The sequence below is a fragment of the Oxyura jamaicensis genome, chromosome 5, assembly GCF_011077185.1.
Source record: "Oxyura jamaicensis isolate SHBP4307 breed ruddy duck chromosome 5, BPBGC_Ojam_1.0, whole genome shotgun sequence".
Lineage (NCBI taxonomy): Eukaryota > Metazoa > Chordata > Aves > Anseriformes > Anatidae > Oxyura > Oxyura jamaicensis.
In genome coordinates, this window is record NC_048897.1 from 21633301 (window position 1) to 21655880 (window position 22580).

The following is a 22580-nucleotide window of genomic DNA, read 5'->3' on the forward strand; positions in this document are numbered from 1 at the left end:
TAATTACAAAACACATTTTTTTAATCTTCTGTTTTTACTTTTCTTTCCACTCTCCGTTCCCTCCCTCCTTCCCAACAGACATTTGTATACATCCATACCCATCCATCTGCACACTCGCACACTTCCTTTTATCAAGGGGAGAAATTTAGGGAGTATTGCAAAAACACTTGGCTATGAAACTATACAAAATATAGATTTTGGTTAATATTTTTTTTTGCTTTAGAAATGTGCAATATCTATGTATATTTTAGTTGATTTTTGATTTTGCCTAGCTGAGTTACAATACTAATTTTGGGTATTGCACACACTGAAATTCCACTGCAAGTTCTAGTCTAGAGTCAAATATCTCTACATATTTTCCCATATTTTTTTCATACATTTTTTCTCTAGTAGAAACTAGTTAAAAAAGCCATTGTGAGATAGTAGCAGGCAGCAGGGCTTCTAATGGATCACTTCAAAGAAATAAAAACATTTAAGCTGCACAATATTTGCTTTTACTGAGCTTAAGGATGATGATAAAATGTTGATGATAAGTTTTGGAAATAATTTGAGTGTAAGACAGTAAATCAGTGACTACAAGCTGAAGGCATTAACCTTTAAATGATCACAAGAGCAATGAACAGTCCTCTGAGGTAACTAAGGCTGAGGAGGATCAGTCTTACAGGATCTGCAACAGCAATGCTACCACGGCAATCATAATCAACTTCTTTATGGTTACATTTTCCAAAATGACTTTCATGGTAAGTTTTGATTTAAAAGGTCAACCCTTGTCCATGATAAAATCTAGGGCTGTTTGAAAAAATAACCCTCCCTTTTCCTGTGGGGATGTTCCCGAGCTGACAAATCAAATGTACAGATTCTTCTGTAGGATATCTTTATGTCCCTTCTTCCTTTTTTTTTTTTTTTGTTGTTGTTGTTGTTTGTTTGTTTGTTTTTTTAATAAGGCAAAGCAAGTTATTTAGAGGGAGTCTTGGACTGTAATAGCTCATCTGAAGAGAAGGGTGCAAATAAGCCAATACACAAAGAGAAGCATCAGACCAGCAGTCAGCCTCAAACCCAATTTTCTCAAGCTTCACCTTTTTGCACTGTTCCACTACAAACCAACTAAAACTCCACTGTGGCAGTTACAACATGTTAGATATCTCCATAACTGAATTATAGCACTATGTCTTCTTACTGTCAATTCCCTTTCAATATCAGGAACAACTAACAAGTTAATTTATCATAATCATTGTTTGCAATCTTACATCATAATGTTCAGCTACAGCTAATATGACTGAATGAAACTAGATATCACGTATCTTTAAAATAAATAAATAAATAAATAAATAAATATTTAATGAAAAGTTGCAGGAAAAAATAACCAGACATATTGCCTTATCAATATGTCTCTCTTTACCGTTCCCTGTGCAGCTGTTCCCTTACAACTTTGGTTACCAGAGATGGAAATTACTGCTCCCCCAGTCACGGTCCTCCAACTCCGAGCTCCAGACAGCCCAAGATCTGTTACTGTTAAATACTGAAACAAAAAAAAGTGCGTTAAATGCTTCTGCCTTTTTCTCCTCCATAATGTTAGATGACCATTGTCTCCAAGTATCAGCACAGTGTTTTCGTTTGACCTCCTCTTGCTTTTGACATACTTGGAAAAGCCTTTTTTGTTGTCTGACACCACAGTGGCCAATGTCAACTCAAGCTGGGCTTTGGCTTTTCTTGTTTTCTCCCTGCAGAGGTGAGCTGCAGCTCTGTACTCTCACTGTGAAGCCAGACCTTTCTTCCAGAGGTCATATATTTTCTTCTTCCACCCTAGTTCCAGGCAGAACGCTCTTTTCAGCCAGGCAGGTCTTCTGCCCTGTTTGCTTGACTTGCAACACAGTGGGATTGACTGTTCCTGGGCTTTTAAAAGGTGGTTTTTGAAAAGCAACTACCCCTCGTGGACCCCCAGATCCTCTAACTACACCACAAAGACTTCTTTTTATTACATCTGCATAAATTGTAGTCCAGTTGAGAGAAGAAGCCCCTCTATATATGAATTGCCAATTACAAACTTCTCCTGACAAATGAAAAGATGCCCTTATCAGCAAATAAGGACCTTTGAAATATACCTTTCACTGGAGAACAACATAATCATGCTCCACTTTCCAGCAGACAGCGCACACTCCACTGGAACATACCCCGCGATAAAGCAGCATGTTCTCTCTGCAGCCCTTGACAGCAGCCCAATCAGGTCTCTGTCAAGTGAGAAAGGTACCAAAAATAATTTCTTCTCATTTAGACACTGCTACTTCTATCACAAGAAAGAGGAATGCCCCAAGTGCTGCAGGGCAATGGTGCTGCATGGAAGGACCAACACCTTGCTCCTGACTTAATACCACATGACCTATGTACAGTTCCTCTGCTCCTAACCCACTCTGTTGCCCCAAAGTGAAAAAGATTATTCCTCTTGTGCACGTCATCTAAAAATTCCTGTCTTCAAGAATATTAGTATCATGTAAGTTCCCCTGGAAATAAAAAAGACACCTTGATTAAGTCCTTGGCATGATAGACGGCCAAGATAGGACTGTCTCCACATTAGAAACAGATGAGAATCTGCTGAGCATTTTGGTTATAATCAAAGGCACCTTAACACTGACTCCTGGTGTGTTATATCGAGATAAGAAAAAGCTCCTAACCCTCACAAGAAACAAATGTCAAGGTGTCATAAGGAAAATCAAAATCTTCTCTGATTTGCTCGTTTGCTCTCTTTTCACTGGGTGATTATTGCCTTTTCTAATCCCTCATTATCACTGCACATGAGCAAGCCCTATTTCTTCTTTCACAGTTGCTGAGGTTTCTTTTCACCTATTGCTTTGCAGTAATGTGTAGAATTTAGGAACGAGTAGGTGGGATTATGTGCCAGAGCATGGACAGGAGGAAGCAGCTGGAGTGTACTCTGTCTACTGAAGCAGAACTTGGTGCGAGACTTCTGAAAATCCAAAGATTCAATTACAAATGCAAACAAATTCATAGTAATCAAAAATAAATAAATAAATAAATAAATAACCAAAGAGCAAACAAAGATACAAACAATAATTGATTTCTCTGTTTCAGCCCAGAAGACCATCTAGGCCAGCATCCTGGCTCTGCCAGTGGTCAGAAAAGATGTGGTAATTCTCCAGAACCCTCTTCCAGGCTCATATAATTTGTGGTTCTGGGACTCTGAGAGGCAGAGGCAGTGTCTCTGAATTTACTTAATCTAGAAGGATTCCTCCTGCATAAATTTGTCCAATGTTTTTCTATTGCACCTAACCGGATCCTTGTGCACTGGTGTGATGCTAAGTCACTGCAGAGTGGGTTTGTTTGTGCAGCATTTAATCAGTGGGGGACCGTTCTCAACAGATTCACAGTCTTTATAAAATCAAAGATGCTTTGAGGACCAATGGGAAACACAGTTGAAGTGGTTGAAGTAAAGGACAGATATGTTTTTATCTAACTGAGGATTTAAATCTAGCATTAGCAATACTCTGTCAGTGGCACAAAGGAGCACAGAAGTTCGGTATTTGTGTCGCACTCAGTGCTTGGCAGGGAGCGACAGCTGGTAGCAGGCCAAATGCAGTGAGTCCAGCCCACATGGTCATTCCCAAATTCTGCAGTGTCAAGGTCTGACCTCAAAGGCAGTGCTTCCTACTTGAATTTTTAGCCTGAGCATCCAGAATTTGTGAACAGAGGCAGCTCAACCAATGCACGTATTTATCACTGTAACAGCAACCTAACCTGCATAGGAGATTCTCACGGAGCATCAAAGATAGCAGACTGAAAGATTTGCTCTTTTATCTCACTCCAAGACAAACTGCATCACTTTTATACATCTTTATGTACAAATTGCACTGTCACCTGCGTACTCCTCTGATGTCACACAGGGAGGGAACTTGGTCTTCCTGGGACCGTTGGCATTTTGCAGCTTCTGTCAACAGAAATTGGAAGTTGAGCAGGCTGGCTATGAACAAGAATGCTCTACAGATAGATGTGTTCTGCTGGTGTGCCTAATGGCTCCTCCACTGTTTTGTTCTTGCTCGGTCGTAACAGTTTGTCTTTTGAGACAACACTTGGCCCTGTACCTAGCCTTGGCTGTTCTGTGACCATTGTGAGGCTCCAATGACAGGATCAAACCAGCTGATTACTGCAGCAGAATTTAGAATCAGCTGGATCGGTTATTACAAACATAACCAAAAGCTCTGCTAGAGTTACTCAGTTATCTTGGATTGGCAGAGGGCCACAGCAACCCCAAAGGAGTCACCCGATACCCCAGTGCATGTTCCTTCTACTTCCTCCTCTGACCCAGCTAAACATTTTAATCTCCTTTTGTGTTTTTGTTTGTTTTGGTTTGGTTTGTTTTTTTTTTTCCAGGGTTTCTGATCAGCAACCAGGAGAACAGCATGGCTATCCCTTTGGGCAGCAAGGTGTTCTTCAACAGCCTGGAACAGGAAACCACAAGTTTTAAATAAAGTGACTTTAATGTAGACATAAATTTAGAGTCTAAATTTAGGTGCTAAATGTTCAGTGGCTTAAGACACTGAAAAGATATAAGCCTAAATTAATAGAATGCAACTCATTTTATTATTTTCACTAAGTGGTATCTAGAGTCAGGGCACAGACATTTTTATGTTTAATGTACATTTTGCACAGCCAATTTTTAAAGACTCTGAAAAAGCAGTGAGTTTTAGAATCCCTATATTTTGTCTGGACAATGATAAATGACAGTAATGTTTTACAGAAATTGCTGCAGAGAGCGTTAGTTCATTGGAAGCATTAATTTTCCTTCTAGACAAGCTTCAGTCAGAATATCCCCTTTTCTGCACTGAATACTACACTTGGCTCAGGTTCCATTTCCAAATGACATCCATAAAGCACTAAAAAGTGCAGAATGGTGATTTTTTTTTTTTTTCTGAAATGGTAGAATTATAAATTTCTTAGCAAAATACTACCATAGCCAAAATTTGGATTGTTTTTTATTTTGTCATTAATGGTGGTCCTATCCTAGAGTTTGATAATACATGACCTGGTAATGTATTAGAGCACTGGGTAAGCTTTGAATTTAAAAAGAAATAAAGTCCCCAATCGTCTTAAAGCTGCCAAACACACAGGACAAGAACTGTCCTGTGACAGAAGGATGGGGAAAGAGCACTTCTAATTACACCTCACATAATCTCAACTTTCACTTCAAAAATTCTGCCCTGAGGCCACGAAAGAAGCTTGCTTGCAGAAGCCATCCAGCGTCCCTGCTTCTCCCAGGTCAGAAGCTCCTGCTGTTACAGGAGCACATTTGCACTGAAATCTCGTTGTTCAGCGCAGTTCCTAGCGGAATTCCACTGAAGTCTCAAATACCCACTACTGCAGAGACATAGGACTTGATGGATAGGTACCTTCTCAAAGATATTTCTCCTCTCCTGTATCCGCTTACATGTGAGAAGATTGCCTCTCAGTTTCTGAGGAGCCGTGTCACAAGCTCTTCTCACTCAGATATGCAGTGCTAAACAAAAGGACTGATATAAGCATTAAGTCTTTTGGTTCAGGCTAGTTTTTTGATCTGCTATTTCATCTGAAGCACTTTTCAATTACAAGCAGACTACAAGAACAGCTTTCCCCATGCCCTTTTTATTACTTTTATCAGTTGTGCTTGGCAAGGTCTCTTTTGCAGCTGAAGATCTATTAACTTTAATTAAATTGTAACTTTCACATTGTTCTTGAATAATGTTGTCTGTCCTCTGTAACTCTGGAGAAACTATGCAAAGCTGCCCGACTTTACAGGCTGTGATTAGTACAATCTTTGCCACTACCTTGGAAAAATGTCATCTTAGCCCCACTCGTCTAATTTATCCCTTCAGCAGAAGAAACGTTAACAATTCAAAGCTCTGTCACTGCAGAACATGCTCAAGAACAAGCATAAGCATTTTATTGAAATTAGGCCATTTCCAGTTACTTTATGTTAGTCTCCTTCCAACTCCCAGCTTCTATTTACTGAAGATAAGTTTCAAAACTGAGTTTCTAAAAAGGCCAGCTGATTTAAAATGAATACCCTGTGCTACTGCGTTGGCTGACCTATTTTCTTGTTTGTACACGGCACAGAACTGCTCAGCTAAATCACCTTTTCAGTCCTTCTTGCTGCTTAATCAGCCTTTTCGACCTTTCATGCCAGCTGCCATCCAAGTGGTAAATAAATGGGATTCAACTGGATAGCAAAGCTTTAATTTCAGACCAACAAAGAGGTTTTATGTTGTGCTGTCATCAATGGGGTCACCCTCCAGCTCCCTCCCTCCTCTTGTTGCAGCAATGATTTCCTCGAATGTGACTGCTGAAACCAGCAATGTCAGACCGTAAGAAAGCATCGCTGACCCATCGGTCCTTTGCTGGCCCAAAGTATTTTCCTTTTAACAGCAGTTTCCTATAGTTAAAGGAAATCTATTTTCTCAGAAGCTCACAATATTCTAATTCAAAACACAGGTCTGTAAGCTGCACCTTGAAGGTTGAGAAAATTCATCTTCATCTCAGAAGGGCTTAAAATAACGTGTTGTCCCACAAAATACACTGTACTGCATAAGCCTGTGTTCAGTAAAAACAGAACAAAATTATTCGTCTTCCAGAGACTCACAGTACAGTGGCCCGAGTCGGAGACAAATCCGGATGGGCAGCCCAGGGTTTTCTGACAGCTTTAATAAAACAGACAAATGAGGGAAAAGAAAATGTCCCTTATCCAAAATGAACTGCTCAAATGTGTTTGACTTCCCTTGGTGCTACACATTGCTCTTCTGTCAGGTCCTACCCACTCACTAAACATTTACAACCACCACAATTTGTGCAGGACACAAGGCACGCAGAGCACAAAGAGAAATGAAGAGGTAGTAACAGAAATCCTGATGGACGCCCACCTCCCGCTGCGTTTTGTGGTCAGTACAGGAGCCTCGACTGCTCCAGGAGGCAAAATTTGCTCAGTTGATACCATTTAATCTCTGGGAAATGCAAGCAAGCTGCTGTCTGCTAGTACCCTGCAATTGCAAGAGGTACATCCCAGCTGTCCTCACCAGGTCTGGACCTCAGCAGAGGGCGGGTTAATGTACATTTCCCCAGGAGGCAGTATCACTCCTCTCTTCAGTGTGGCATTCCCCAGCTGCCAGTGAGCCCACAGCTCTCTGCTGTAGCAGCAAGACAGCACACACAGTCCGCTCCACAGGGCTCCTCGGAACTCAGCAGCAGCCATGGCATTATTCTTCCTCCCCAAAACAGGGATAAACTAAACTTCAAGTTTCAAAAGCAGCTACTTAACACATCTGCATCACACCCATCTTGAGCACTGTGCAGAACCCTTCTGCAAACTCCCCCATTCTTGTTCCTGACAAGAGGTAAGGACTCCTGTACAGAAACCCTTCAGCCAGGTGAAGGGATAGCTTGTGACTGCACCAGGATTGCTGCCTGTGCGTTTACAGGCATAAAGACGGTCTTCGAAGGCTTCATTCACATGGTTTCAAGTAAGGTGTGCATACACACATTCACATTGTATTTATTAGGTAGCACAGTGCAAACTTCCATCTGACATGTAAGGTACCTGGAGTCAGCAGGAGATACAACCAGTGCAACCAGGGTAAGATTAATTTCTGCTGGGTTTTGAAGTACCAGAAAAAAACGTTGTCACTGCACTTCAGAGTAAGTCAGAAGAGTGCCTCTTTATTCAGTTCAGATCAGAACTGTAGCATCTTTTTTCTAAGGAATGTGAGAAAATGACATACCAAGAGGAAAGGTGAATAAATGTACTGATGTATTGCCCTGAGAAACCACTGCTTATATTTAGGGTAATTAAAGGTGTAATACCGAACATTTCAATGAAGGACTCCTCCTTTGAGAGTATTTCCTGCTACCAAGGGAGAGGGTTGGAGATTGAAAGCAAAGACAGCTGGGCACAAACACAGTCTGCATGACAGGATGGTGGGCTCTCACTGATGGCTCCAGCACAGACAGATCAGATGGTGCCAGTCCATAGTGTAGCTGGGGACAGATGACACTTAAAATTCAACTCAAAAACAGGAAATTATTTGAGAAATGAAAATACACAATTATGCAACAATGGTGTTTAAAGAGAGAGAGGCTAGGAAGCTTTGAATAGTTTTCCAGGAATCCAGCCCTAATACAGTGAAAAATTAAATACTAACCCTGCCACCGTAGCTGACAGTGACACTTCTACTACAGATTGCTCTTAGGAATATCCGAGTCCATCAAGTGTTGCCAGAAAAAGTCCTGTATCCTGTGCCACGCATCTTCTTGGGCTTTGGCATGCTCCCTCCACTGTCCTCCCCACTGCACAAACAACCCAAGCACTTTGTGGATGGAAGCCTGGCACAGAGGCAGGTACGGTGGCTCCAGGAGGTGCCCTGCTCCAGAATAGGAGCAGAACTCTACCTTCCGCCCACAGCGCCGGAGGCGCTGAACAGCATCCTGGCAATAGAGGTCACTTTTCCAGTTCGTGTCATCCAGCCCTGACAAGAAGAGGAACTTGGCCAAGGACCTCTCCATGGGAATGCGACAGTGCCACGTTGCGGGGTCCCTGTGATCATCTAGGATTTCTGAAAAATCTACTAGGTCGGACTGCTTACTGGTCTTCATCCTCCCCAGATCATATGGGTGGGGAGGAATAGTGAAGCCATCCCCCCGCAGAGGAATGAAAGAATTAAAACCACTTCCAGATATGCTGACAGCTGCCTTGATGCCAGGTAGGAATGTGGCCATGGAAAGGGCTAGGTCAGCTCCTTTAGACAAGCCCAAAACGCCAATCCCAGTATCCTTCACCTGAAACACAGTTATGGAACAACCATTATCAACTACTCATATCCTGGGCTGACATAAACACCTCCCCCCTCTTCAGCTTCCTCACTCCTTGTATGATTAAAACCTGTTTTTTACCCTTTCTCTATTCATGTTCTCTCTCCCCCATATTGATCCTTTTGCTGAGCTTCCACAAGAATGACCAAGAACTCTGTATTTCTTCCCCAGTAACACTTTTTCTTCCTGATGAACTCCATAGACAAAGCCTTTTGATTCTTCTGCATCCTGGCTTGACACTTTCTCTCAGTACTGTACATTTTACTGCTCTTGCCTCCAAACATTCATCCCAGCCTGCTCTCTTCAGGCCCCTTGTGGAAAACCAATTTTTCATGGGTTTACATGCATTGATTTTCTTTCTTGCCATTGTTTTTTCATACGCTTCTATAGCTGACCTGTTATCTTCTGTTTTGTCTCGGAACACACAACGTTGATTATGCCTGGGGCTGAGTAAGCCCAACAACTGTTTAAATCAACTTATTTATAGTGAAGGCTCTTCACACAAATTCACATTGTAACTTGTGTCTTGTAAGATACTCTGGAAGTTTTACAGCTCGATGAGGAACAACAAGAACAGATATGAAACAGCCATTATCAACTACTCATATCCTGGGCTGACACGATCAACTTTGTGAAATGAAAATCACATTAAGTAGCATTGCATTCAAAGCTTAAATTAAATGTAATTTCTCTTGGTCTCTTTTGGCTTAAGTATATTGCCATAAAAGTGTTTTTCTCATCCCACATACATATCCTAATACCACCCCAGCTTCTTAAAACATGGCATAGTCTCCAGTACTATACTGTTCTGATGTTCTGCTGTTACAGCATTTTATTACTGTCCTGTGAAACTTAACTCAGAATCAGAAACCTCTCAGAAATAATAGAAAAAGTCAAAGGATTTTTTTTCCCCTCTAAATTCTTGTTTGTTTGTGGGTGTTGTGTTTTTTTTTGGTTTTGTGTTTTTGTTTTTTTTTAAAAAAAAAAAAATCTTGTGCTTAAGAAGTTGCACTTCTAGTCTGGGAACTGCTGTGATATAAATCTTACACAAATACTCGTTTGTACAACACTCCATGGACCGTCATAAGGTGCTATGCAAAATTTTTATCCAACTACTTGCAAAATTGGAGTTGAGGCACATTGTTTTCCACCTCAGATCATGCTGTCTGAACATGCTCTCTCCTTTTACATCTCAGAAACTTAGCTGCATTCAATGACATATAGCATTTCACATTAGGAAATTAGAGAGTAGCTTCCAGTAGGAAAAATACCATTATTTGTCTCCTACCTGCTTCTGCAAAAAGTGTACAGCCTCCTCAAAATAATCCAGTTCGAGAATCTCTGGCATAGCAGGTAGATCTTCAAAGGCCATGTAAGCCAGAGCCAGAGTCACAAAGCCTCTGCTAGCCAGAAGACTTGCTCTGTATTCAACAAGACCTCCTCCAGATCCATACAAATCGATAAGTCCAGGGAATGGTCCTGGTCCTGCAGTGAGAGATAAATATACATACACGTTCACAAAGAAAACTTTCTACAGTTCCTTTTCCAGTAGCACTCTCTCAACGCACATCCAAACTGTAGATGTCAACAGGAAATCATCCTCTGAAGCTTTACACATGTAGGTTCTCATTCTGAGGCACACACTCAATGTAACTGGGCTCTTTTTCACAGCCTAATTAACTGAGATGATTATAAATAAATTACTATTCCCTCTCCTGTATGGATTATCCCAAGCATTTCTGCGAGCAGCACAGAGTATGAAACCTAGTTTCCACAGTCCCTCTCCATTAGTCAGTTCTCTGCTGTGTAATTATGAAGATGAGTTCACCTTACAGCACCTCTCTCCCCATAAGAACGCTAATTTGGATATTTCTTCTCTTGCCTAGGAGTTTATTATAGGAAGTTTGTATTTTGTGCACTGTTCTCCCACCACCAGTTTCAGCTCACATTGGCCTAGACGTTGTCAGGCCATTGGGGACTGATTTAAGTGCAGTATCACTGCGTGAGTTCTTTCAGTAACAGTGCTAGCACCTTTTCCAAGCAGGGAACACCTGACTTAATGCATCAACAAATGCCATCACTGACATACACCAATTCAGGCTTCAGTCTGATCTGGGTAACCACCTCTGGGCTTCTCAGTTCTCCTCCCACCGCTGTATGATCTTCATTTCCTGCTGCTGCTCTGCCCATTCTTACCACCAGATACAGCAGGTTCTTTCTATAACAAAATCTGGTGTCACTGCAGCTGCAAATGACTTTTTACTTGCTACGGAGCAAGATAGTCACATTTAGGTACTGCTCAAGGAAAATAAACAGTTCAGGACTCAGAGCCTTACTCAGGATCCAGTCTCACCCTTGTCTCTATACAGAACTTGGCAAATGTGATGTCTGTGTGAGGCTTTGCCTTCCCTGTTTGTCCCCTGTCTTTCTACGTACTGTGTGCAGTTCAGCTGCTCAGCTGAGCAGATACAGACTTCCTTTAGCTTTCCCAAAGCCAAAGAGAGAGACAGAGACACAAGCCCAGAGTCCGTGGCAGCTGCTGGAACAGCCCAGACCTGCTGCGACCCCATCCCATTGCTCCCACCACATCTCTTCACTCCTCACCTTACAGCTCTGGCCAAAACCAGGGGGCTCTGCCCCCTCAGCTTGTCAGAAGAGCTGGGAAATAAACACACTTTTCCCCAGGTCCCTCAGCCAGGAGAGGCCCTGCTCCCTGCTCGGCTGAAGCCAGGAGATGCCTCACGTTGCCACTGCTGCCCGCACCGCAACCCTCTGCCTTTGCAACGCCTGGCCAAAGCTCACGGCTGCCCTGCGCTGCTGGGGGGATGGAAGTGGCTGGACACAGCACCAGCTGAGGGAACCATAAAGGTGGCTTTGTGCCGGCTTGCTGAGGGGCTGCAGTGCACAATGTACAATGCAACTTACACCTGGAAAGCCAGAAGAGGATTAAAACTCACCAGGAGGGAGGAAGAGAGTTGCTTTAAGCCGACCTTCTCTGACTGAAATCCTCTTCACTCCCTCTCCTAAAAAACTTCGCTCATGGGTGCATTTTCCCAGCAACTGGCTCATGTCCCCGTGGCCCTCATATACTTCCAAGTCCACGCAGAAAGGGGTCAGGACATTCCTCTTCGCCAGCCGTTTATAGGGCGTTTTGGAGCGCAGAGACCACAGCAGCCCCATAGGCTCCACTCCCGAGTAGCTGCCCCCCAGAGCTGGGGAGCGGGTCAGGTCGAGCTCCCCGCTGCTCCCAGCCCTGTAGCGAGCGTGGGCTTGGAAGAGCTCCCCACCCTCGTCCACCAGGCAAGCTCTGAGGGTGACCTCCTGCCGCGGCACAAGACCTGTCACGCAGATCTGCACAGGGTCGTCGAACAGACACCTGCGGGAAGGCAGAACCATCACCTGCACCGCCATCGAGCTCTGCTGGCAGGGAGAGGAGGTTGCTGGTGTTTGGCGAGACACGGGCTGTGTGAAATGGGAACGGCAGAAGCCTGGCGCTTCTCACACTTAAAATCCCTGCCAAAGTCCAGGAGGAAGCACCGAGACTGCTTCCTCCAGCCAGCAAGCATGGGCTGCTGGGAGATGTAGTTCAGATACACCACTCCAAACACCTCGTCTCAGGTGTCCTACAGAAGCACAACAGGCTTGCAAGGACAGAAATTGTCATTTGCTCCTGCTGTGCACTTTTATTTCTGGTAATATAAAGACTAAACCCCTGAACCTGGAGTGGCAGAAAGAGATACTCACACAGCCTTTCCCCTAGACCATGGAAAGTTCAGCTTGGATCGCAGAATGGGCTCAGGCACCTTTGTCAAGGCATGGTAAGGTACGCACAAACACACTGGGAAATCTGGAGCAACACGACATTTTAACCTAGCCATGAAACAAAGCCTGTCTTTAATCCCTCTTGAGTCTGCAGTAATTTTTGAACAAGAACCACAAGGTGAAATGATGTTTTAGGTTTTAGCTGTGTTTCTTAAAAATAATAATAATAATAATAAAAATAGTAAAAAAAAAAAAAAATTCTTCAGAATAGTCAAACTTATCTAAAGAGTATCTGCATTTTCCTGATTAATACATGTATAGGTGACGTGCAGGTTGACTGAAGACAAGGCAAAGCAACTCTAAAACCACCGAGGATGTAAGAAAATGCAGCTACATTTAAATACAATGGTGAAAAGAAATAGAAACTGGTAATAAAAACATGTAGCATAACCACTACTGACCTTTGCACGTCCTTCTAGACATTCTCCACGCATCACATCATTTGAGTAATGTCAGAAATCAGTACAGAAGTAAGCTTTTAAACTGACCTTTTATTGCAGAAGCTGTAACTTCTCACCACCAAAACACCACAGCAACTGAACTTAGTGATCACAACCGGGCAGGATTTTTGCCTTAAGCTGGATGTATGCGTTGGACTGATGCAGCCTGATGCATGGGTGGCAGAGCAGATTCTTCTTTTGGCTTGTTATAAAAACCATCTGTAGACCTGAACAATTGTCATGGCTTTTGTTTTGGGACTTCCAAAACCTGGATTGCCTCCTTTCAAATTTTATTTTGTTCACTATCACTGGGGCAACGTGCAAAGTCCTTAAAATGCTGATATCACATCTTCTACTTACAAGCTGGAAAACCTGGCCAATTGACCTGAGACTCTGAAATCAAGCAAAATAGCCATGAGCTGCTTGACAGATGTTGAAGATAATTCAGTGTTCAGTTCTTTTCACTTGAATCAGGTCTGTATTCCAGTCCCAGATGCTGATGACTGCATCACATCAGAGAGAAAGATTGCCAACTCCAGTCTCCCACCTCTGCTATAACACTTTCACAGCTTTTGTGAGACAATCTAGCAGTTGATAATAGCTGTACTTTAGGTCATATTCCATGTCATACCAATAATTCACTGCGGAGAGAAAAAAAAAAAAGGCATTCCTAAAGCTGTAATGTAATGATTTACAAACGTTCACAGAACGTTTCAGACAGCTCAGCTAGTACAGGCGTTGCCCTGTTAGTGACTGAACTTTGGAATGAGTAAAATTTTGACTACAGCCAAAGGTAACGTGAGCAAACATTAGAGTTCTTTGCTGCCAATGCAACTCTGTCAACTCAAACTACCTCCTCTTTAGACTCTGTCCCTGGAATTCCTTGGAGCAGAAACTGGCAAAATGTATAGGAACGTGAAATGTCTCCTATTTAGGCCACAGATACCAAACACTTCAACGTTTAGAATCTGGATAGGAACCTCTCTTCCTCTGAGTGTGTGACAGATGGCAAACTAACCACTTAATCAAAATGGTGAGTAATTAGGCAGTGCTTTAATTCTGAATCTCAATTTAATTTGGTGTAACATCTGCTTAAAAAAAAAAAAAAGTCAAGCAAAAACTAAGTCAAGCAGTATAATATTGTACCAATGGTTCTTGTAGGAAGGCATACACTAGTTTCCAACACCCACTGGACCAGACCCAGAGAATATTGATTTTCAAGTGCATACAGAATGCAGTGCAGTTAACAAAAGGCTGAATAAACACAGCAACTCTTTAGCATTTCTGCTAGACAGAGAAAAACAGTGGCTGGGGGTTTGCAACTGGAAACAACTCTACTTTTTCTGTCTTTAAGGACAGATATAGCAGTACTGGGAAAAGAGAACTGGAAATATTGCTTTATAGCTAACTGGACTTTTTATCACACTGTTGCCAATACTGAAAAAATGGTTTGCAATATTTGCAGTGTAACACAAATACTAATGCTATGTTATTCAAAATACTTTATTTACTCTGTCTGGGCAGACAGGATTATTGCAGGTGAAGGACAGCAAAAAAAACTTCTGCAAACCTTGCAAAATTTAGAGGACATAATGATAACACTCTGCACTACTTCCCATCCCTACCCCTCCACCTGCAGCAAATGAGCAATGCTTGAAATTCGTGAACTTTCCTGGGGAAGCAGAAAAATAAAAAGCGAGATGATGATGCATCCTACAAAGAAGGAGATGGAAGACTTCTGATAAGCTCAGGGGATCAGTAACACAAGCATGTGCTTATTAGCAAGGTAAAAGACTGGGTCAGAGCAAATTCCAGCTCACATAACAGAGTAGTTTCCATGTTGTGTCTACATCCACACCTAAAACTTGTGTTTCCGGTTTCCTTTTCTTCACCCAAATCCTTTTTGCTGATGTGCTAATGTCATGCACTACATGCAGTTTGTTTGTGAAAGGTATGTAGCTGACCAGCTTGCAGTTATCAGACTAGGCAGACAAACTACTTAGCTCCCTGCCATAAACAAAATCTGGATCATGATCACTGAGTTAACTATCCTTCTCCTAAGCTGACAACTACGAACATTTTTTTTTCTGATACATCCCTGACTCTTGTTGACAACCATATGAATTACAAACAAAACAGACTGCAAGAAGATAGCCCCATGGAATAGAACAGGATCAGCACCTGCAGATATTCTTATTTTTTCTTGAAGGGATTTAGATGACATAACTGTGACCAAAGGTCCCTTTAATGCTTTGCTATGGGATCTCTTATCTGCATGCACCCAGCGCAGTTCAAAATATATACCTGGAAATCTTGTGTATTTTACCTGCTATACAGCCATGAGATTGCTGAACATGGTGGAACCAGAGAGAAGGGAGGTATAACATCTCACCAGCTTTCACTGTACACTGCAAAGGTTTTGCCTGAGCATACTCTGGATACCTTTCTAGATCTGGGTTTAAAGGGTCGAGGGGGATCCAGGGTACCTGAAAGCAAAAGAGTATGTCTGTGGTACTGACTGTGGCAAGCATTTCCAGCAAGCCCCCAGAAAAACAACTGACAACCAGACTTACTAGTTATAAAATACATATTTTGCCTAGCAAAACATTACACATGCTACACAGCTTTCCACACTCAACTGAGAATAGGTCAAGGATGAAAAAATTTGCCTTCTTCAGTGAAGCAATTCTAATTAGGGAAAAGCTGCTAAATGTCAGCCATCAAATTTCACTCTCATGGCATACTTTCAAAATGTCTTTTGAAATTTTAGAAATTCCTTTCTTCTTCTAAAGCACTCTGATCTACTTTGATTCCTGTCAACTAAACACCCTCCTTCCTGCTGGAACATCCCTGCTGCCTGCATTAATTTCTCCTTTGCCCTAGAGAGTTACAGACCTCAGCACTCCACCTTACTGTATGACAAGAACACTCCTTTTAGATTCTATGAGCAGCACTCTGTAAACAGAGAAAAAAAACCAGGCTCCAGTTCAGCTGTAGCATTAATCACACATTGCACAGGCAAAAAGAGAGATTATATACAAAAGGGTGCTGAGTTCTTGTAAAGTGACTTCAGATCTATACATTCTAATCAAATAAATATTGCCACAACTAAGCAAACACAAATTATTCATTGAGACAGACATGTTTATTGCACTGGGTAATACTGCTGTAAAGCAAAACACATCCCTGAGTAGAGGGCCAGAGAAGGTGAATGCAGAGGACTGTATTAGATCAGTTCTTTTATTGTTGATTAATTTAAAAATCATTTAATGGATCTATTTAAGTTTGGTGTAAGGGAGACGGCTTAAGACATCAGTGGTTTCAGGTATGCAGTAATATTATTCTTTTTTTTGTGTGGAAGCTGGGTATTCTTTACAAATAGTAAAGTATAAGTGAAATATCTGGGCATTCTTTCCAATAATGTGGCATTTCTAAATATCCATCAAGAAGCTCAGTTTAAGATCTCAGCAGTGTGCAAAACTAGCTTTGCTTTTCACATCGACTGTGTTCTTTGTATCATTTTTACCTTATCTGCAGTCTTCTCATCCACAATTTCAAATGAGCCATCTTCTGATACGTGGTAAGTTGCTGGCTGATAGAGCTCTGGAACCGCAGAAAGAATTAAATGGCACAACACAAAGTAGTACTCAGAGAAATTACTGGAAGGGCTTGTCACACTTCCACTAAGTGACAGAAAAATTAAGACAAAACCATTTTAAATTTTCTGTCCTTTTCTTTGTTCATTGCAATTTTTATTTAGTTTCTGGTTTGTCTTATTTTAAGTCAGCCAAAATACTGAACTGCCTTCCCGTTAAGAATTCCAACCTTTTTTCCTCACAGAAATTATTCTATTCTCTTCCTCAAAATCTATTTTTCTCCCGGTCCTATTTTGTTCTAGTAACGATCTTGTTTCCCTTTCAGAAGTCATAAACACACCCCTGACTTACCCAGCATTCTACATTCTGTCCTTTCTTCTTAGGTCAGTCCAGCAAGATAGCCTTTTTCAGAGCTGTTAATGACTTGTGGCTAGCCTTTCAGTTCTAATTTCACCCTACAGGGCTTATCACCTGCTTCAGATACTTTCAGAAAAGCAGCATGCTTTTCTTCCACTGCTTCAGCAAATGTGCTTTTGTAACTGCTTGAGAGAGTCTCTCTCCATTAACCTGATGTTCAAAAAGACAGTCACCCTTTTACTATACACTACAAAATGTGAGCATTATCTGGGTTCAATGCTTTAACAGTCACTTCTTTTACAAGGTATGAATCATATGACGTGTATTTCAATGTTGTAAACAAAACAGTATAATTACAACATTAGAGCTGCGCTTGTACCTAGGCAAAATTATGTTACTGTCATCTAGCACTCTACATTCAGCTGATCTGAAGATTTGAAAATCAAAGAATTGGAAAAAAAAAATATTAGGCGATGAGTTAAGCTGTCAATTGTCTAGATGACTTTTTTAACAGAACAAATGACTACTGTGTACCCAGGAAAACAACAAGAACAAAGAGAAAACAGGCAAAGTAATGCTGTCATAAGAATCTCTTTGTTCATTTATATAGTTTTCAGAGATTCTGTTAGTAACTTAAATATTTCATTAAATTGCAACTTGCTTTTTAGTTTCCCAGCTTTTTTTTTTTCCTAAAAAAAGAATGATCGGGCAGAATTCAAACCTGTTAAACATCAAAGACAACATGATACATGCTGACAAGATACAAATAATTTAAATATTCTAAAGCTAAAGAGATTGCCATGAGTGTCATTGAACCTATTATTTTATAGGGCAGGAAAACCTGACCTCCGAATAATGTTTGCATTACAAAACCATGTGCTGCATACAATAGCAGATTTCTGTGTGCAGTGGAAAGAAAAAAACATGTTATCTCTGCCCCCATTTTCATGTCTTTCAGCATTTAATATCTCCCCCTTCTTGCCTCCAGACATATACACACAGTAAATGATGTACCATATGGGATGAAGGGACGGTCACTCGGTGGATGCAGTAGAAAATGTTTCTCTCCAGATATCACACAGTACAAGTTCTCATAATGATCTTTATGTACTAAGATTTAGAAAAAAAAAAAGAGAGAAAAGTAAAATCAATGTTGTTTCCTTCTCTACCTCCAAAACTACAGTAAACTGAAGGTATCAGCTTGTCCTCTACTTATCAGGCCGCTTCCTCCTCTTGTGGCCAGTGGGAGTGGAAACCAGCAATATGATGTAGCAAATGTACTCAGCCAAGCAAGTTCCAAAATCACCTTATCAGTAATACACAAACACAGGTTACAAAAACACGATGACACCCGGGATAGATGCTATCAGCCAACTGGTATGAAGTCAACTGATTGGCACTTGAGAGCAGGTGGGATTTCTGGCTCTCAAATACTCTTACAAAATCAGAAGTTCAGAATGGCCAAGCAAAGCACACCCTGTCTCCATTTCATGCATTCTCTACTCCGCTGTATAAGAAAGTTATGTGTGGGACAACATCCTGTGGCCTGGCACAGATGGACCTGGTTTGATTTACACTAAGCTGGCCTCAACATTGACAGGACAGAAATCATCAGTGCCTTGCCTGATGCAACATCCAGAAGATGGCACCCAGAGACACGGCAGTGAGAGGCTGCAGAAGAGCAACTGAAAGAATGCACGTTAAAGTAGAACTGCCCTGTCAGAGAAAACATGCCATTCTACCGAGCCACTAAGTCAAACCAATTGGGCTTAAACTTGAGCTGAAAGCACAGAAAAGACAGCGCCATACAATACCTACAAGATGTCACAGCAGCTGATTCCCCGAGCCAGAAATTCACAGCATCAGGCTTCTTCCCTGAATGGTTAGGGGATAGAGAAATGTTTGTAACAAAAAGGAAATTTGAAGCATCATGTCTAAAAGCATTTTAAATATTTTTTTGGCAGATTGGTTTATTTCTATCTTTCAGCTACCTTCCCAACTATGACAGTTCCCATTGCAAAGAGCACTCTGTGAGCAACAGTAACTTCCGCACGGGAAGCTACTGTAGCACCCATCAGGCTTCACTACCCAGCACGAAATTGAGGGTTACAACCTGCATTTTCACATCCTGAATCCCTAAGATTTAGCTCACAGAGAAACTGCAGCACATTTATGTTTAGCTGCAAAAGGAACGTGAGCTCATAGTAAATTAACATTTGAAGGAAATATATCCTGGAAAATAGAAAACAACTTAGATGGAACAGAGTTTAAGAGAAACAAACACCTGGAATGATACAAAAGCGAGGCTGTGTGTTCACTCATTTCTTATAACAACTTTGGTAGCAACAGCACAAATTCGAGTCCAAACATGACTCTAAACCAGAAAAAAAAGCCACTACATGGAAAGAGGTGCTGTACAGCACTACCTAATGTTTCGTTGTGATAGTGACAAAACACACGTAAGTTGCTGATTTTGGAGTAAACCAAACCCCAAACTAGGATTACTCTATGATTATTTCACCAGTTTTCCTTTCTAAGGGGATGGAACCAAACTGAGCAGTGGTAACCAGCAAAAGAACTACGAACGTGGCATGGTTGTTTTAAAGTTACATACAAAGTATTTTACTCGATGCAGGAGAAACAGAAAGTTTACCGAGTGCCTCACTCATCCATGGTATGTCAGGCTGCACATCACAGACAAGTTCAGGGAACTCCTCGGTGAGGTTTGAACACTGCTTCTGCACATAGAATACGTTGGGAGAGGTCACTTTCTTCTCCACAATGTCCAGAAAGTCCATGAAAGGCATTTGGCGTTCCTCTGGCATGACAAAACGGTCCTGAAACACCGCATCTGCATAACCATTTGGTGTTACTGCCACACTCACTACCTTGGGACCTACTATCTCCCTGCAAAATAAATCAAAGGTTTATAGCCACACCTGTAATTGGCTCCTGTATTGGACACTGGTTACTTTAAGAACAACATGTTTTATGGGCAGCAAAAATAAGAAGCCTGGCTTTCCGTAGATGCCTATCTTTTGACAAGATTTTCTACTGTCTATTAAGGACTCTGCTCCAATTGCTCCTTGCATTCAAGGCAACAGAAGTGTCTTTTGCCTCTCTGAATTCTCTCATCTCTACAAGTTGACTTCATGAAGTATCTCCCTTTTCCTCAGTGGAGACAGAAAGAGGGCCCTCTTTAGTCACTTCTCATGAATTGTGCCAGAGCCTGATATCCTCAGGACCACTCAATCCAGCCAAATCTGTGTGGCCTTATGTTCAAAAGCTATTGAGAGAGAAAGCATAGACAAGGACTGACAGACATACATTTTGAGACTAATAGACCATACTTCAATGAGAAATTTAATCTAAAAATACATTTATTTTAGGTCTAACCAAAAATCCCCTCTCAAAAAAAGAACTTGCTTTTCTGAAATTCAGACATTGTTAAAATGCTCCGTTATTTCTTTTAAAAAACAGGATGCACTTGGTCACAAACAAGTCAGTCTGGTTTTACAGCGCTACAGCCCCACTCTAACTGAGGGGATACAGGGTGGAGCACACATCAAGACACTAGGAATGGACTCCGTTTTGATAATGTAAGTCTACTGGCTGCACCTGGTCAAAATCCCCACCCTTCCTACTGAATCTGAACTGCTCAGGGTAGCATGTTTGTAGGAAGAAATTTATACTTGAGCTTTGGACATTGTGTAAAGGAGATGACTGAACACCTTCATACAGATGCACAGAGGAATCTGAGATAATCTCATGAGTAGAAGCATTAACAAAGGGCCCTTCAGTGAGGTCAACTTAAATTGAACACGAGTCATGCTCAAAAGCTCATTCCTACCTAAGGTATGCCGAGGTCCATTTCTTCAGAGCTGGCCAGTGGTTGATGGCATTCTGAATTACGCAGGGCTTGTTTGGACTCACCCACTCTCGATAAAACTCCAGCGGGGATGGAGGCCTATCCAGATATGGCACAGATTCCGTCCACCCCAACTCTGTCCAGGAAAACGAGAAGCAGCTTTACTCTGTGTCCAGAGTGAAGCGCCCTGTATTAGAGCTCTAAGTGGCTTTAAACCCCAAACCACTGGTGGTCACCGAGTGCTGGTCACCCCCCAGACCCCCAAGGTTTCGCTGTTAAAGCCCTGACCTTGTCACAGAGCAATTTGGTGCCAGGGGCAGGCAGCCCCCCGTTTTCCTCCTGCTGCCAGCCAGACTCACTCCACACACGTCCCAGCTGGGGGCCCACGGGAGAGCCGTGCCGCCTGGAAGGCCGCGTGTTACAGGGGATTCACCTCCGCTAAAAGCCTTTATAAAGCCTCCACCGAGGTGACAGCAAAGACACGGCGAGAAGCCCCTCAGAAGCCGTAACGGCGCTTTGCTTTGCCGCTTTACACATCGGAACACAACCCAGAAACATCACTTTCTTCAGGGGCTAACGGCGCCCGGGCCAGGCGTGCCCGCCCCATATGGTTGCGTCGCCTGCCCGCGGCCTCCCCCCGCTCCCCGCCGGGCTCCTCCCGCCCCCACCGCGCCTCTGGCCGGAGCCACGAGGCCGCCCAAGCCCGGCGCTCACCGCGGGCCTCCCTCGGGAAGGCGGCCAGGCAGCCCCTGACGGCCCGCAGCGCCGCGCCCTCCGCCATGGCCGCGCCCGAGCCGCCTCCCTGCACGGCCGCGTCCCCGCGCTCCGCCCCCGGGCCCGGCCCCCGAGGAGGCCCCGGCCCGGGCTGAGGGAAAAAAAAGAGTCCCCCGGTGCTGCCGGCGAGGAACGGCTGTACCAAATGATCACATTTTTATTGAAACAGTTTAAGACACGGAGTACAAATGAATACAGAGTTAAAAACAGCTCCCGCACGGGGGGGAAGCCTCACAGTGCGGAAAAAAAAAAAAAAAAAAAAAAAAAAAAAAAAAAAAAACCACTTTTTATTTTTTCAAATTAAAAAAAAAAAGACATTTTAAAGGATTATTTTACTTGGAGGCAAAAGTATAAAAACACATTTATAAATAAAGCAAGAGGGTTGGGCTTTTGCTGTTGTTTAAACCACTGAAGGAGAAGGGTAGTGTTGAAGACCACAGGTAGAGCTGTCCGGTGCCTAGGGCATACACAAGACATGCAGGGTGGACATGGCTTATTCCTAAAGTTGCTGCCCCACGCACTTCCCATCCCTCAGTACAGCAGGTCACCCACACGAACACAGCCCAGTGCCCACTGTTCTCTACAACACTCAGTCTGAAACACAGGGCATGCTTGTCTTACCCCACAGAACAGCCTGCTCGCTCAGGGGCTGCACAGGACCTGTTTCTATTATTTTCTTGAGGTTTTTATCATTTAGTATCCTGGATGTTGCATATCTGGGGACGGGGGGGGTGGGGGGGGAGATGACACCATATACATGCATGAATTTTAGCAATGGTGTTTAAATACCTGTATTTTTCCCTTATATATAATTATATACATATCCTTTCTTTAGAAAAATTAAGTTTGTATGTTTCTACTCCTGTAGGGAAACACCCC

At 42.5% G+C, this 22580-nt stretch overlaps 2 protein-coding genes and 1 long non-coding RNA gene across 3 annotated transcripts; all 3 read right to left on the reverse strand.

The window, feature by feature from the left end:
- Positions 1-931: 931 nt before the first annotated feature.
- LOC118167603 lies at positions 932-2219 on the reverse strand. The gene is made up of 3 exons (XR_004751206.1): positions 2103-2219; positions 1438-1519; positions 932-989 (listed from the first exon to the last, which is right to left on the reverse strand). It is a non-coding gene; the product is annotated as an uncharacterized LOC118167603 (long non-coding RNA).
- Positions 2220-6671: 4452 nt separating this feature from the next.
- On the reverse strand, positions 6672-12825 carry LOC118167601 (acyl-coenzyme A thioesterase 1-like). Its single transcript, XM_035327133.1, has 4 exons — positions 11802-12825; positions 10133-10329; positions 9856-9858; positions 6672-8814 (listed from the first exon to the last, which is right to left on the reverse strand). Exons 1-4 carry the CDS (start codon positions 12253-12255, stop codon positions 8209-8211), a joined length of 1260 nt encoding a protein of 419 aa, XP_035183024.1. The 5' UTR covers positions 12256-12825; the 3' UTR covers positions 6672-8208.
- Positions 12826-12848: 23 nt separating this feature from the next.
- Positions 12849-21766, reverse strand: JMJD7 (jumonji domain containing 7). Its single transcript, XM_035327134.1, has 8 exons — positions 21642-21766; positions 20910-21063; positions 19713-19966; positions 18878-18934; positions 18074-18169; positions 16633-16709; positions 15433-15592; positions 12849-13747 (listed from the first exon to the last, which is right to left on the reverse strand). The coding sequence occupies exons 1-8, from the start codon at positions 21706-21708 to the stop codon at positions 13659-13661; spliced, it is 954 nt and encodes a 317-aa protein (XP_035183025.1). The 5' UTR covers positions 21709-21766; the 3' UTR covers positions 12849-13658.
- Positions 21767-22580: the final 814 nt, after the last annotated feature.